The 14752-nt window shown below is 43.3% G+C and overlaps 1 protein-coding gene across 1 annotated transcript in view; it reads left to right on the top strand.

The window, feature by feature from the left end:
• The window catches only part of FECH (ferrochelatase), a 33438-nt gene that overhangs the window by 13574 nt on the left and 5112 nt on the right, over positions 1–14752 (top strand). The window contains exons 5-7 of the mRNA XM_087819119.1: positions 4963–5097; positions 7671–7777; positions 11530–11628. Coding sequence (XP_087675245.1) covers positions 4963–5097; positions 7671–7777; positions 11530–11628 — 341 coding nt within the window. The remainder of the gene's footprint in view (positions 1–4962; positions 5098–7670; positions 7778–11529; positions 11629–14752) is intronic.

The following is a 14752-nucleotide window of genomic DNA, read 5'->3' as shown; positions in this document are numbered from 1 at the left end:
CACTAAAAGAGGATCACACACTTCTGGCGGCTGTCCTCTGAAAACCTCTAGCCGAATAACAATGTGCAGAATGAAACACTACGTGAATGAACTGTGAGTGCCGTATTTAATCTCATTCGAGACACCATTCACTGTAGGACACGCCGTTTCTATATAATACTGAGACACACAAAAAACTCTGCCAGTTAATTTTAAGACAGAGTCTGTTGTAGGTATGGACCAATATGAGAAATGTTAAAACAAAAAAATATGCATCTTAGTACATGTGAATCATATTAATTGCAGATACATTGTAGGGCCTCAGGATCAGGACAGGAGAGTGACCCGGGGGGACCCTCAAGAACAGCCCCTCTAGGCAGGACCACCAGCCTTTTGCTGTTCTCTGAGAAGACATTGCTAAGAGTTGCTCCCAGAGGCAGCTCCCATTGCACGCAAATAGAGCCCAAGGGCTGTAGCCCCCGGCAGAGCATCTCACTTGGAAAATTGCTCAGTTGCGCTTCTGAATGTTAGGTTTGCTTCCTGCCTTTCCTTGCGGCTCAAGGGCATTTCTTACACAGTTCAGCCGCACATGCCACAATGTATCTTCAAACGTGGGGTGAGGGAAACTTGGCTGACTCTGCTCACACCTACTTGATAGAAAACTAGCTCTGTCGCCATTAACAGTCTATCATGATAAAAGGTTTAGCGTGAATCAGATCTGCGATTGCTGTGTGTCTTCAGTGGGAAAAGGAGGCAGAAAGATGGCCTTTTCCGCTGTTGATGTGTTAGTGTGGTGGCGGTCACTGCAAAGGGCCCCAGTAGGGTCGTCAGACGTGAAAAAGGGTTACAGATGGAGGGCATCCTGCTCACCACCTCCCCCCTCTGTGCTGAGGCTGCTGGGTTGTCTGCACCAGGCAGGCCAGCAGTGGCCTCAGCCTCCTAGTTGCCCTGGGCAGAGCCCCATGGAATCAACTGGATTTAACCCAGTGTCCCACTTACTATCAAACATTTAAATATGTTACTATCCGGTCATTTAACTATATGGCCATGTAGTGCATAGAGAGGAAGTTACAAGCATCTAGTCTCTAGGGTTAATTAATTATTCCCTGCTTCGGTAAGAACCTAAGCATAATGTCCATTTTATATTTTCATAGTCAAATTGTTGAAAGAATCATTTAAAAACAATCAATTATTAAGCCTTCTCTCTTATAGAGACATATGAAATAAAAGCCTGTTAATCTTTGTTATAACTTTGGGGGTGAGTTTAGGGTACCCATGAAGCACAAGTCAGCCCAGTGGCTTGCCTGTCCATTCATAAACTATTACTAATGTGACAGGAAATCATCTTTCCTCCTTTCTCGTTCCAGTCCTCTCCCGTTGGATCACTCGCTCACCCACGTATTCATTCATTATCTCCCACAATCCCATTCTTCCATCCAGCCAACCACCAGTTAGTTATAAGCATGGGCCACATCTCAGGTATAATGTGAGGGATAAAGTACTGAATAAGTCACACCCTTACCTTCATGGAGCTGAGTTTCCTGGTACTTTTCTCTGAGGCAGGGAGTAAATTCTCTTGGGGGCTACTTTTGCTTTTTTTCTGGCTCTTGGAAGCTTGTCCAGGGCCTGGTCTGGGAGACTTTGCTACTGAGGGCCCTTTGGCACACCAGCATGCCCTGTGGCCCGCAGTTGGCATGCGCTGAGGCAGGCGAGGTAAATGGCTGCTTTCTCTTGCGCGGTAGATGACCCCTCATGGAGGCCTGGGTGGGGGCTATGGTGGTGGCGTTTAACAGGCCCAAGGCCACTCACTCATTCATTCACCAGTGGCCCAGTGAGTGCCCTGCATTGTTCAGTGCTGCTATTCAAAGTTGAAAGACATGGTGCCACTTACAAGAAGCTTCCAGTCTGCTGGGGCCTTGCTACTGCAGGCCCGTCTGCTCAAGGGGTAGAGAGAAAATCTTTTGAAGGATTGTTGGAGTCGTGCTCTGCGGAGTGTGTGGAGGCCGATGACCACACAGAATGGAACAGGAGTCATGGAATAGTCTCAAGGGCTGGAAACTTCTTTGGGGGAACTTTGCATTGAAGACCAGGGGTCGCCCAGATTGCCTGGAAAGAAGTTCCTTGTCCCCTCACTGAGGGGATGGGAGGGAGCTTGGCGATGGAGACCCAGGAACCCCTTGGGTGAGAAGAGCAGTTCCCTCCCTCCCTCCCTCCCTCCCTCCCTCCCTCCCTCCCTCCCTCCCTCCCTCCCTCCCTCCCTCCCAGCAGCAGAGAGCGCATTGTCAGTGTCTAAGTGCTTTTTTGCAGGCTTTCTTCAGTTGAAAGTTTAGCAAGCCTTATCTGTTCTTTCCAGAATATTTACTCTCTCTCTTGCTTCAGAATGTGGCTACCACCCTGCCTTTATCTGGGAGGGCAGCCTCTCCCCCTCTCTTAGTCTGCAGTATTGAGGAACTCCCACTTTTAGGCTTTTAGGCTGCAATGTAAGGAGCTGGTGGACTTGCAGCATCAGGAGATCTTACTGTGTCGATCTGATAATAGTATTGTCTCAAAATAGATTAGAAAGCCAATGCCACTTCCACTGCACCTTGGGTCCCGGCCACTCCTTAAACAGACTTGACAATATTGTGGTAGTTGGCATTTTAGATGAGCCACATAATCTTTGAACAATCAGTCATTTGGAGTTTGCTTACAGGCTCATGCCCTTCTCCGGTTTTAATCGCAGTTCACCATATTTTATGCAAGAGCACATAAGATTGGTGGCTTAGAAGGACAGACATCCACAAATGATTTCATTTATACCCTTTTCTTCCTCTTTTTGTGGTCCCCAACCAGAGAATGTTGACTCAGGCCATCCTTCCCACCCACAGAGATGCTTCTCTCTCCTTTCAGTATTCTGCACCTGTTCTTGGTAACATGCTCCATTGATCCATGGTTTCCTGGGTCACATTATTGAGCAGTGTTTTATATATATATGTTGTAGGTGGTGGGAACAGCACCAGGTGTTAAGGCCGTGGGGTCAGACCAAACCTGGGTTCAGCAACCTCAGTACTTGGGTTCTGGCTAGGAAAGAATTCAGAGCCAAGACCCAAACTGTAAGAGAACATTTATTTTGTTAATCACAGAGGTAGAGAAAGTAATTCCCAGAGGAAATGGGTTTAGGAAATGAGTTATAAAGGCAGAAAAAGGGCCCTTGGAGCTTGGGAGTGAGGAAGCTAGTCCTGAGGTGCCAGGGCGGGGGGTGGGGGGCCACAGGCATGCTCCCAGGAGGGAGAGCACTGAGTCCTTCATCCTGATGGTTTTAAGGGAGGAGATCTTAGGGGAGGCTCCAGGGGAAGATCTTAATAGAATTTTCAGCAGTTTTCTAGGTGTGTCCTTTCTGGGTCGTGGTCTCCTCTGATTGGTTGGCTCCAGGTCCTGAGGTCAGCTGTGGCTGGTTTTGCTGCTTTTCTGGGCCTGGAGCTGAAATACAGCTGAGGCCTAGATGTTATCTCTAGGGAGGAACGGTTAGGGGTCCAAACCACAAGACCAGTGATATGCTAGGGGAGGAAAGTCCACCCTCGAGGGGAGGCCCCACCCTACAATTGTCCTTGCTGGGCACCTGGGGCTTTCCATTCTGATTACCTTCTGTACCTTGCCGGTGGTCCTTGCTCTCCTGATGTCTGTCTAACCGCCTATCACATATATATGTATGTGTTTATCTTTTCCTTCATTTTAACCTAAATGTTTCTTATGTGACCATTTAGTGTTATATTCTTAGTTGCAGCCCCTGCCAGTGGTTGGACAGTAACATTATCTTGGGTTTATTTACTATTACTTAATGTTTATGTAGTGTGTTCTCGTATTAGCCCATGAAAAGACTATGAAATAAGTCTGAGTAACTTTAGGAAACTGAGCTTCATGATTTTATAAATGCCTAAGAATTGGGGGGTTGTAGATGCTTTTAAAATGCAGGGGAAAAAGATTCAGAAGGACAAAGGAGGAGCTAGAAGAGGGAATTGGTAAAGCCGTAGGGGAAGAAACACAAAGGCACAGCTGACATGGGCCCCCAGGTGTTTAGGTGCCAGGAACAATTATTTTAAGTCCCACTTGGTACCTCCAATTTAAGCATTGTTGTTGAGTGTTTTTCCTGTATTAAACGAGGAGAGTCATTTTACTCATTTGTTATCAGTGGACTTGTATCAAGTATCCCAGAGCTTTTGTATCAACTAGGTGACCTGGGCCTGAGGGCACAGGAGGAGGGAACTTGGGCAGTGGAATCGGGTGGGAGGCAGGGAAGGAAGGGTCATAGGCTCTGGGATGGGCAGAGACATTATAATGTCAGCTCGACCATCTGCTGGGTGTGACTTTGGGCAGGTTCATTAACCTTGGAGAGTCTTTCCCTATCTGAAAGGTGGGGGTCAAACGAGAGGGAAGAAGTGTCTACCACCATGTCTGGTAGGAGAGGAGGCTCCTAATTCTTTTCTCCCTTCTCTTGAGTCTCTCATCTTAGTCTAGAGCAGAGAACAAGGCACAGAAGCTTGAGGTTTTTTGGTTTGTTTTTTGTAATCCTCACCTGAGGACATTACTTAGAGGAAGGGAGAGAGAGAGAGAGAAACATCAGTGTGGGAGAGAAACATCATTCGGTTGCCTTCCATATGTGCCCTGACTGGGAATCGAGCCAGCGACCTTTCGGTGCACAGGACGATGCTCGACCAACTGAGCCACTTCAGCCAGGCAAAGCTTGAGTTTTAAAAACCACCGTGCTGAGTAAAGATGCGTGTATGTGAGGAGGGAGGTTTGTCCCAGACAGTAGTGATTAAAAGTCCATGTACTAGCTGAAGACGGGGTAAGGTCTAGGGCATATTCTAAACTTCCTCATGTTATCAGCACCATAGGAAATTAGGTTAACTGTCCTTTGTTCTGGACGTTGCATTATGTTTGGCGACTCGGAGGGATCTATATAAAGATTAATACTTTCTCCTTTCCGCACATGCTTCCTAATAGCCCCTCACAAATACTATATTGGATTCCGGTATGTCCACCCTTTAACAGAAGAAGCGATTGAAGAGATGGAGAGAGATGGGCTTGAAAGGGCTGTTGCTTTCACGCAGTACCCACAGTACAGCTGCTCTACCACAGGTAAGAGCTCCTCTGCAGTGGGAGGGTGGGCAGGGCCCTGGCAGAAATAGCCAGGGAACCTGAGCGAGGGAGGAAAGGATAAATCCTCTGTGATCTGAATGGCAGATCCAGTCTGTCTGCTTTACACTTGAGAGTTCAGGTCAGTCCATTGGAAACCTCATGGTCCATCTGTCCCTTGAGTTATTGGCCAGTCGGCTGAGAATTACAAATGGTGGTGGAAGGCGGTGGCTGCTGGTGTTCGGGGCTTTAATGCAGCTATATCATGGACCAGGAATGAACCTTAAGCCGCTTTCTACACTTGGGTAATAAACCTATTTTTATGGCTACCCTAATATTCTTACTAATGTGGCACAGGTGGTCGCTGTTTGCATTTTGAAAGCAGAGGTGCCCATATAACATTGGGAATATTGGTACGTTTGTTTGCCATGCTTCAGTTATGGGTTGGTTACTGGTTAAACCAGAGCCCAGTTTGAGGTTCCCTCTGCAAACTTGGAATTCTGGATTTTGGAAAATATGACTATGTGTTATTTCCTATATATGTAACTGGAGCAGGAGGATAATCTGCCTTTGCCCCTCCCTGTCTCAGCAATTGTAGGCGATGCCTCTACTGTCACCCACAAATACATTTGTTTGTATTCTGTTTCAAGGATTGGGGTCAGCACACTTTTACTCCCAAATTGCTTTTGGATATCAGGGCATATTGTTTCTATAACTATAAGGAGACAGAAAAGGCCACTGGAAGACATATTCAAAGCCTGCTGCACTCGGGGCGCCTATGAAAACGCCTGAGCTCTCAGACACCCTCAAGAGTTTGAACTGTGATTTCTTTTGGAAATGTACCTCTACAACTTCACAATGTCTGGTGATCTGTTATTGGAGAAGGAATCAGATTTTATAAGTTTCTAAGCTATACTTTTGCCCTGCTTTAAAACATATATCTCAACATGTAAGCGTCTGCTCTCAAAATTAGGCAACTTAAGAAGATCGTTACTTATGTGATGAAGGATGCACTGTGGGTTTTGTTTCACAGCTGGCTCTGTTAGTGTGTCTAAAACATCAGTGTCTGTGCAGTTTTCCTTCAGTGCATCTCATGTGTAACGGCATCTACCTCTTCACTCAGAGATGTGACAGGCTTTGGGAAGTGCACTCATTCTTTGAGGCCACTAGGGTGTCGTTTATCTGTTGTATCTTTTAAACACACGTGTGGCAGGACTAGTATATTCTGTGTATCAGTCACAAGTGATTTTTTTCAGTTATATTTTCGTCTTAATTACTACTTCTGGTAGTTCATGGAATGTTTTTGAGTGACCCAGAACAACTAATGTGGCTTCCAGAAGTCCTTTTATACATCTGAAAATAATATTCAACCAGCAGAATGTGGTTTGCAATGTGAATATGGTGGTGACTTCTACTTTGTAATTTCTGGAGAGATTGTTTTTGAACCTGGAATGGACTCAGTTTGGATTCCTCTGATTCATTGTATTCTACTCACCAAAGTGGAACTCATTTATTTTTTAAAAGTTGAGTCTTAGCCTAAGAGTACTTCTTTGATTTAAAATGGTTCTGTCCTGACTAGCATTTTAAGCTGGAAACCTAACTGATTAATAGTTCTCATAGTTAGAGAAACCAGTAGATGGGCGTTGGGAAGCATGACATGTTTTGGAACTTTTACTCTACATTAAGATTGAGGATCAGTTTCATAGGATTAAGGCTTGGCCCCAGGTGCAGCTCCCCTAGGCCAGGGTTGAGTTGCATTGGGTTGGCACCATTTACCTTTCTTTAGGCTTTAAATTTTCGTGGTTTCCATCTCTTCCTTAGAAATACAAGTTTTATTAGATTACTTCTAAGGTTTTGATATCCATTTAACTTATTTAGGGAATGCTGATAATTTTATAAAAGCAGATAATAAGAGTCCTCATAGAAACCTCAACAAGCTGCTGCTGTTGTTTTTTATCAACAAGCCATTAAAAAGGATGGTTATAAAGCTTTTATTATAATATGGGAAGCATTCATTTCATAGTATTAACTAAAAATGCCCCAGATGCTCAGGATGCAAAATTGCTTATATACTAAAATTACAACTCTATAAAACAAGATAGCTAAAAAGAAACCCAACTGGAAAGAACTACGCTAGGATAAAACTGTGGCTGTATTAGTAAGCTGGGATCATGACCGGCTTGCTTCCTTCTTTCCTGCCCCCTGCATTTTCTGTAATCGAGTTGATTACCTTCATAGTGGGGGAAAAAAGCATTTCAACATGCTTTTCATTGTAAGACTTGGTCCCTGCAAATAACAACCGCTTATATTTCATAAATCCACTGCCATCGTGTTTCTCACAGGAAATGACCTCAATAATCTTTGAAAGGCCTTTGAAATCGATTCTTTTTTAGCGATCTTCATTTCAGGGTAGTAAAATCTATATGCATTTTAGAGTATTGAAATGATTATAATTAGACTGATTCAGTATAGAAGCAGTGCCTATTTTGAACTTACAATTATTGCCTTTACTGGCCTTGTTTTTTATTTTCACCATAGTCAGTGGGCACCTACTAAGTGGCCCCTCTGTATTTCAGGTAGCAGCTTAAATGCCATTTACAGATACTATAGTGAAGTGGGAAAGAAGCCCATGATGAAGTGGAGCACAATTGACAGGTGGCCCACGCACCCCCTCCTCATTCAGGTAAGCAGCACTACCAGCAGCCTGTCACCCCGCTTCTGCATGGTCCAGGTTCTTGCCTTTGCCTTGTAGCCAGGTATCCCTCTGAGCCTCACCATTCCCTCGCTTAACTTGTACGCTGGGGATTAAAAAAAGGATTAGAGTCTTGATTTATTATGACAAGAGAAAATACACTTAAAGATTAAAGGTTCAACTCTTTTCTTTCTTCAGGTTAATACTGTTAGTCACAAGCCATAGCAGAATTATATTTTGAGTTTTTTGTTTCCCAGTGACCAGAAGAACATTAAAGATTACGCAAGGTGTTCCTGCTAATGTACGTTCATAGACTGAATGACAGACAAATAAATCCTCTACTTTCTAAAGCCTTTAAAATGTCAAAAAAATTTAAAACTTAAAGGTCTACATGTTTTGAGACATGAAAATAAATTTAACATTTCAATTGAGAAAGTTTCACAGAAGAAATTTCAAAATTCTTCTACATAATTATTTATAATATTTATATTAGTAGGTGCTTGGTCTTAGGAGAATCAGTATAAACTACAATTCTAAAGCCAATGGCTTTTTGTTTTTAATTTTATTTTTTAATTACAGTTTACATTCAGTACTATTTTGTGTTAGTTTTAGGTGTACAGATTAGAGGTTAGGCGATCATATACCTAATCATATGCAACGTGGCCCTCCAATATTTCAAGTATCCATCTGACACCATACATAATTATTGCAATATTATTGACTATATTTCCTATGCTGCATTTTACATCCCTCAGACTATTTTGTGACTACTGATTTGTACTTTTTAATCCCTTCACCTTTTCTAGCCAGACGCCCAATCCCCCTCGTCTCTGGCAACCATCACACTGTTCTTCTGTATCTATGAGTCTGTTTCTATTTTGTTTGTTCATTTATTTTATTCTTAGATTTCACGTGTAAGTGAAATCATATGGTATTTGTCTTTCTTGGTCTGACTTATTTCACTTAGCATAATATGCTCTAGGTTCATCTATGCTGTTGCAAATGGTAAGATAGCTTTAATTTTTTTTAAATCCTTTTTTGCCCTTTGAATACCAGAGTACTATTGGGATTGCCCTGAATCATGAACAGATAGTTTTGTTCTGTCGGTGGACGTTTTTGCCTTTGAGTTAGTTGAGGTAGGAGAAATATTAAGTGATTCAGATTTCACCCAGTCTGTGTTTCATTCCTTGGACATCCTCTGACTGGTAAAATACCAGCTTAACCTTTTTAAAAAGCCTGGAGTCACTTAAAATCCACAACCACTAGATGGTGCTAGACATTGTTAAAAGCAGGCCAGCTCTCCTCCGAGCAGACAGTTCCTTATGCATTTAGAAGTCAAGGGTTAATAGGTTGAAATCCAGTATTAAGTAAAAAGTGAAAAGAGGGTGCCTTCTCTTAGGGATGGGTGTAGATTTGGTCTCGGTGTCCCCCCACTTGTTTGCTCTGCTGCTGGGTCCAGCCAGTATCGCCTGAAGCCCCAGCATGCCCTGATTCTTGCTCTTGGAGGCCTGGACTGGAAACTAAGGGTGTTTCAGGTCAGCACTGACATGTGGTAGCAGAGAACTGCGGGGTCTGCACAGCATCTGCCTGCCCCATCCAGTGAGTAATTAGATTTGCATTAAAATTCAGCCATTTGAAAAGGGGGGAAGCAGAAAGATGGAAAGGCCTCTTAACTGAGGAAGTCTCCGTTCATAAAATGAAAGGGAATCTTAGAGGCATTTATCTGCCCTCCTAGATGGTGTGATTGAAGGCTCTGAGAGCCGCCTGCCCCTTTCATTCTGCTGAGGGCTTGTGCATAGAAAACACCACAGATGGATCCTAGATGATTTAAGTAGCACTTGGGCTTGCCCATGGCACCTCAGTTTTGGCGGTGGCTTAAGGTCTGCTGTAAGGCAGAACAAACTGTGTTTGTACTTGCAGGTTTGCAAGAAGAGAAAAGGAAAAATACTAAACTTCTTTGGAAACACAAATTTATACATGGATTTTATTCTTAATATTATGTAGATTATATGAGAAGGAGATTTGCTATCTAGCAGAAGTAGAAAAAACACACAAACCCAAACCTGGACCCTAAACTAAACTAAAACTAAAAATACAGTTAAAAACTAAAACTATAAATTTTTTAAATCAACATTCCTACTTATCATAAGCAGCCTTTACTGAAAACGGTCATTTTATCAGTTACACAGCTGTTGGAATAACTGAAGTCAGTGGATGTCCCCGGCTCCTCTGTAAACTTCACAGTGGGACTCCTCACCCAGCTTTTGTCCAGAAATAGTCCTTGGTGAGCACCCTCAGTTTCCAAACACTGCAGAGTCCACCAGAAAATACTGTTCTTTTGTTTTTTGTATGTAATCCTATCACATCCTATAAGTAAATTATAAATTTTGAAAAGGAAACTAACTCTGTATGCACCATTTTGTGCCTTGGGGCATTTATTCGCCCAACTTTGGGGGTTCTGGAAAGATAAATAATATCTCAGTATTTATTGGGGAGTAATTTGCTCATCCTAAAATGGTATATATCCAAATAACAACAAGTATAAATTCTGGTAAATTGTCCTTTATAATGTTTTAAAAACCTTTTTATTTGGAAATAATTTCAAACATGCAGAAAAGTTAAAAGACTAAGAGTAGTATAAGGGACTCTCGTCTACTCTTTATCTAGATTCATGTATTATTAATACTAACATTTATCTCTGTGTGTGTGTCTATGTCTATATATACATAATTTTTTTCCTGAACCTTTTGAGAATAAGTTTTAAATATATACATACATATATAAAATCACCCTTTTCACCTAAATAGCAGGGATAGTTCTTCTGTAACCATGATATAATATTCGACTTCAGTAAATTTAACATTGACTAATTTATCTAATCCATGCTTATATTAGAATTTTGTCAATTGACCCGTTAATGTTCTTTGTAGCATTTGCTTTATAAGTGAAATGACAAAGAATGATTAAAGTGTAAGATGAAAGAAAGCCTCCTCAGATCTGGGATTTCAGCACCTATTGATGTGAATCGGAAAGTGCCAACTAGACGAAGGGAATTAACTGGTCTGGTCGACAGAGGTTTGGGGGAGGAGGCGGCCTGCGTTCTAGCCCAGGTTCCGCAGATGTGACTGAATGGGCCCCCACGTCGGCGCATCTTTCCGCCCTCTGTGAATTTAATGGGAGTTTTACAACCTCTCATCTGTTGTTGTGAAGGTTGTTATGAAGATTGACTCGGTGAGGATGTTGGGCTCAGAAGGAAAAGGTCATAAAAATAGATAATATTTTCTTATTCCTCTACTATTTCTGTCTAATGTATTTTAATACAATATGCCTGAAAGCCAAACTAAGGAGATTTAGAAAGACCCCGTAAGCTGTTTTCCTGCTAACAGAGCAAATGGGAGGTCTTAAAACAACTTCTCCTTCCCATCTGTGTTTCCTTTCCATCTGGAAGTGTGCCCTGTTCCTCCCGAGGGGCAGCAGCTCCAGAGCGTTCATTTTCAGTGAGCCATTAGCGAGCTTTAGAAGTTTCCCATCAAATTCCCCAGGCCCCTGAAACCGTTATGAGCCATTTTGATGATGAACCAAAGCAAGAGAGACTGTACTGTTTGCAGTTTTTAAAAAAGAGCGTTCAGAGCCTTGAGGGTTGCTCTGACAGTTTTGGTGTCTCTCATTGTTAAGACGCTGTCTTTTCCCTCCACCTCCTGCTCCCCACTTGCTCCTGATGCCCTTTCTTGGTATTTCTGCAGTGCTTTGCAGACCACATTCAGAAAGAGCTGGACCATTTTCCACCGGAGAAGAGGGGCGAGGTGGTCATTCTTTTTTCTGCTCACTCACTGCCAATGTCTGTAAGTACGAACATTTTGTCAGATGACCTCATGGGAGAGGATTTCTAAACGTGTAGCATGGACCCAGCTTCCACAATGTCCTGAATTCTAAAATCTCAGACTTAACATGGTGCTCATTTAACTCAACCCACTTCTTGATACCTAAGAATAACTCATTCAAATTATAATATTTATAATTTATGGTATAGAGTGGGGCAAAATAAGTTTACAGTTGTTTATATGGAAAATAATACAGTAATTAATGGATAATAGTAGAAGAATAAACTGTTCCGCATACTCACAACTGTAAACCTACTTTTGACCCACCCTGTATAAAAATTATAATACCTTGAAGATATAAAGATTTTTAATAAGCGGCCCAGTGAAATGAAGACTGCTCTTCTGCCTGGTGTTTCAGTGGGTTCATCATAGGCCCCCCCATTCAGACTGAGCTCTCTCAAGCTCATTCTTTCGTCCTCAAGACTTGACAGGGGCTGCCTGAATTAAGCGATTATGTTGTGGTTTTTTTAATCTTCACCTGAGGATTTTTTGTTTTAATTGATTTTAAAGAGAGAGGATGGGGGGGAGAGAGGAGGGGGGAGAAGCACCAGTTGGTTGCCTCTTTTATGCGCCTCAACTGGGAATCGAACCTGCGACCTTTTAGTCCCGGGACAATGCTCCAGCCAACCAAGCAACACGGCCAGGCCACGATGACGGGTTTTAACTTGCTAAGACTGCAGACCTCTCTTTGGCAAGCGGATACAGAGCATATAGAACAAGAATGATCCAGCGAGTGTCTCGTGTGATATGTGGAAGTGCTTGGAATAAGCAGCCAGTTTCATCAGCTCAGAGCCAGCATCGTGTCCTACAGACATTGCTTTCAAAGCTGGAGAGGTGGAGAATTTCATTTTCTTAGGTATTACCAGGCTTTAGCTCCAGGATTAATGGAGTCAATGTGAGTCTGGGCCACTCTTCTACTCGGTCTTTACTGCCACCTGGTGGTCACAAGGGTCGAGCCCTCTGCAGCTTTTCCACTCCTGTCTGAGCTAAGCCGTTGCCGTTTCAGCGGTGTGGGCCCTGGAGATCGACTTCTCTCCTCTGGAAGCCTGCCTGTTCGATTTGGACAGGTTCATAGCCTCTGTTTCTGGCATTATGCAAATCTTCACACGTCCACCTTCCTTCTCCACCCTCACCCTATTTATAACTGTCCCGGTGTGATGAGGCCACGTCTGAAGTGCCAGAAGGGAAGCTCTTGAACTGGGAAAGGAGGAAACACATTTTTACACATGAACGTTTCCAGGTGCTGCGTTCCCTCCTCTCACCCTCGGCCCCGCTTCTCTTTCTCCCCCTCTGAGTCCGAGCATGCTGCTTCCAGGTTTTTTTGCTGCCCAAGGGTCCTGTGTGGGACTGAGGAATGCCACGAAGTCATGCGGATAGGAAGGGCGGGGGGAGCGTGGGGTTGTCGAGGAGGGAAACTGATGTAGCCATTCCCCCCCTTCGTGGCTTTTAAAAATCTTATTTTCAGAAGAATTTTAGATTTACAGAAAATTTGTGAAAATAGTGCCATATCCCCTTCACGTAGCTATGCCTGATGTTGACGTCTCACATAACCGTGGGGCAGTGGTCAGAACTAAGAACCCACCCACGTGCAGTACTGCTAAGTAAAGGTCACCACTTCTCCCACAATGGCCTTTTCCTGTTCCGGGATCCAATCAGGAGCCCACATCCCATTCAGTTGTCATGTCTCCTCGTGTCCTCTGATCTGCCCTTTCATGACCTTGATGTTTGTGAAGACTGATTTTGTAGAATGCCAGCAATTGTGTGGCATGCCCCTCCGTTTGGATGTGCCCGGTGTTTCCTATGATTACACTGAGGTTGTGCATTGGAGAGAAGGGTACCCTGGGGCTGACCTGTCCTCAGGCATCATCTCAGGGACACGTGATGACGAGGGTGCCTTACTGCTGGTGGTGTGCTTGTCGGTCATGTGTCTAAGGTGGTGTTGCTGGATTTGTCCATGGTGTAGTTACTCTTTTTCTTTTTATAATAAAAAATCTCTTAGGGGAGAGTCTTCGAGACTTTGCAGGCGTCTTGTTTCTCATATTTTTGCCCCTCATTTTAGCACCCATTAGTGGATCTTTCCTGTAGCAGTTATTTCTGTGCTATTCTGATGGTGACTTTATGTTTTCCTCATTCCGTCTACATTTATGTTTCTAATGGTTTTTTAACTAATTTTTAGTAATATCATAAAGTAGTTCATCAGTATTTCATGTCAACAGTAGTTATTGAGCACTGTTCTATCCACTATCACAGGATCTGGGAATGAACAAAATAGACACAAATCTTTGCCCCTAGAGAGTGGAGGAAACAGATAATAAACATAATATATAAGAAAAGATTACAGTTATATTAGGAGGTAATAAGTGTTATGGGAAGAAACACGGCAGGGTAAAGGTGTTAGGGCGCCAGCACACAACTAAACATTAAAGCAATAAAAATACAATTTTTATTGAACATTTTCAAGGGATTAACAAGCTGTTCTGACTGTCAGAAGCGTTTATCAGACATTCGCCGTATGCAGAGCATTCGTCTACAGTCCGTTGTGGGAAGAGTGGGCAGAGAAAAGGAATTAGAAGGCACAGGTCACATTCTTGAGGACCCTGGGATCTGAACCCATGTGCTGCTTCTCGCGTCTCTCATTCCACGAGCGTTTACCCCTTTTGTTTCCCTGGACCCCGTAAACTCAGTTCTATGCACTGTCCATATGCTGCTCTTTCAGTTCCTGTTCCAGAGTCAGCCCCTCCAGTGATACCAGGACAGAAGTCCCATGCCATGTTGACTCTTCCTGCCCAGCTTTCCTGTGCCAGTCCCCTATTTCAGATGGGGCACAGAGAGACCCATCATCCATCATTGTATATTGTCAATCTCCCACGAATAATGTGGAACATAGAGTTTGACATTTTCTTAGGGACCATAAAGATCATTGACCTTTGGCCAGTGAAAAAATGGACCCAGGGAAGTTTGGTGATTAAGCTGATATTGTGCTGTCTTAGTGCAGAGGCAAAAGGGAAGGACTCTGGTCTGGGGCTCACATCATTTCACGGCACTGTCCCAGGCCCTCAGAGCCCGTCACAGTGCTGTGACTCAA

This window comes from Miniopterus natalensis, chromosome 7, assembly GCF_054644295.1.
Source record: "Miniopterus natalensis isolate mMinNat1 chromosome 7, mMinNat1.hap1, whole genome shotgun sequence".
Classification (NCBI taxonomy): Eukaryota; Metazoa; Chordata; class Mammalia; order Chiroptera; family Miniopteridae; genus Miniopterus; species Miniopterus natalensis.
This window is presented reverse-complemented; position numbering and strand designations above follow the sequence as displayed.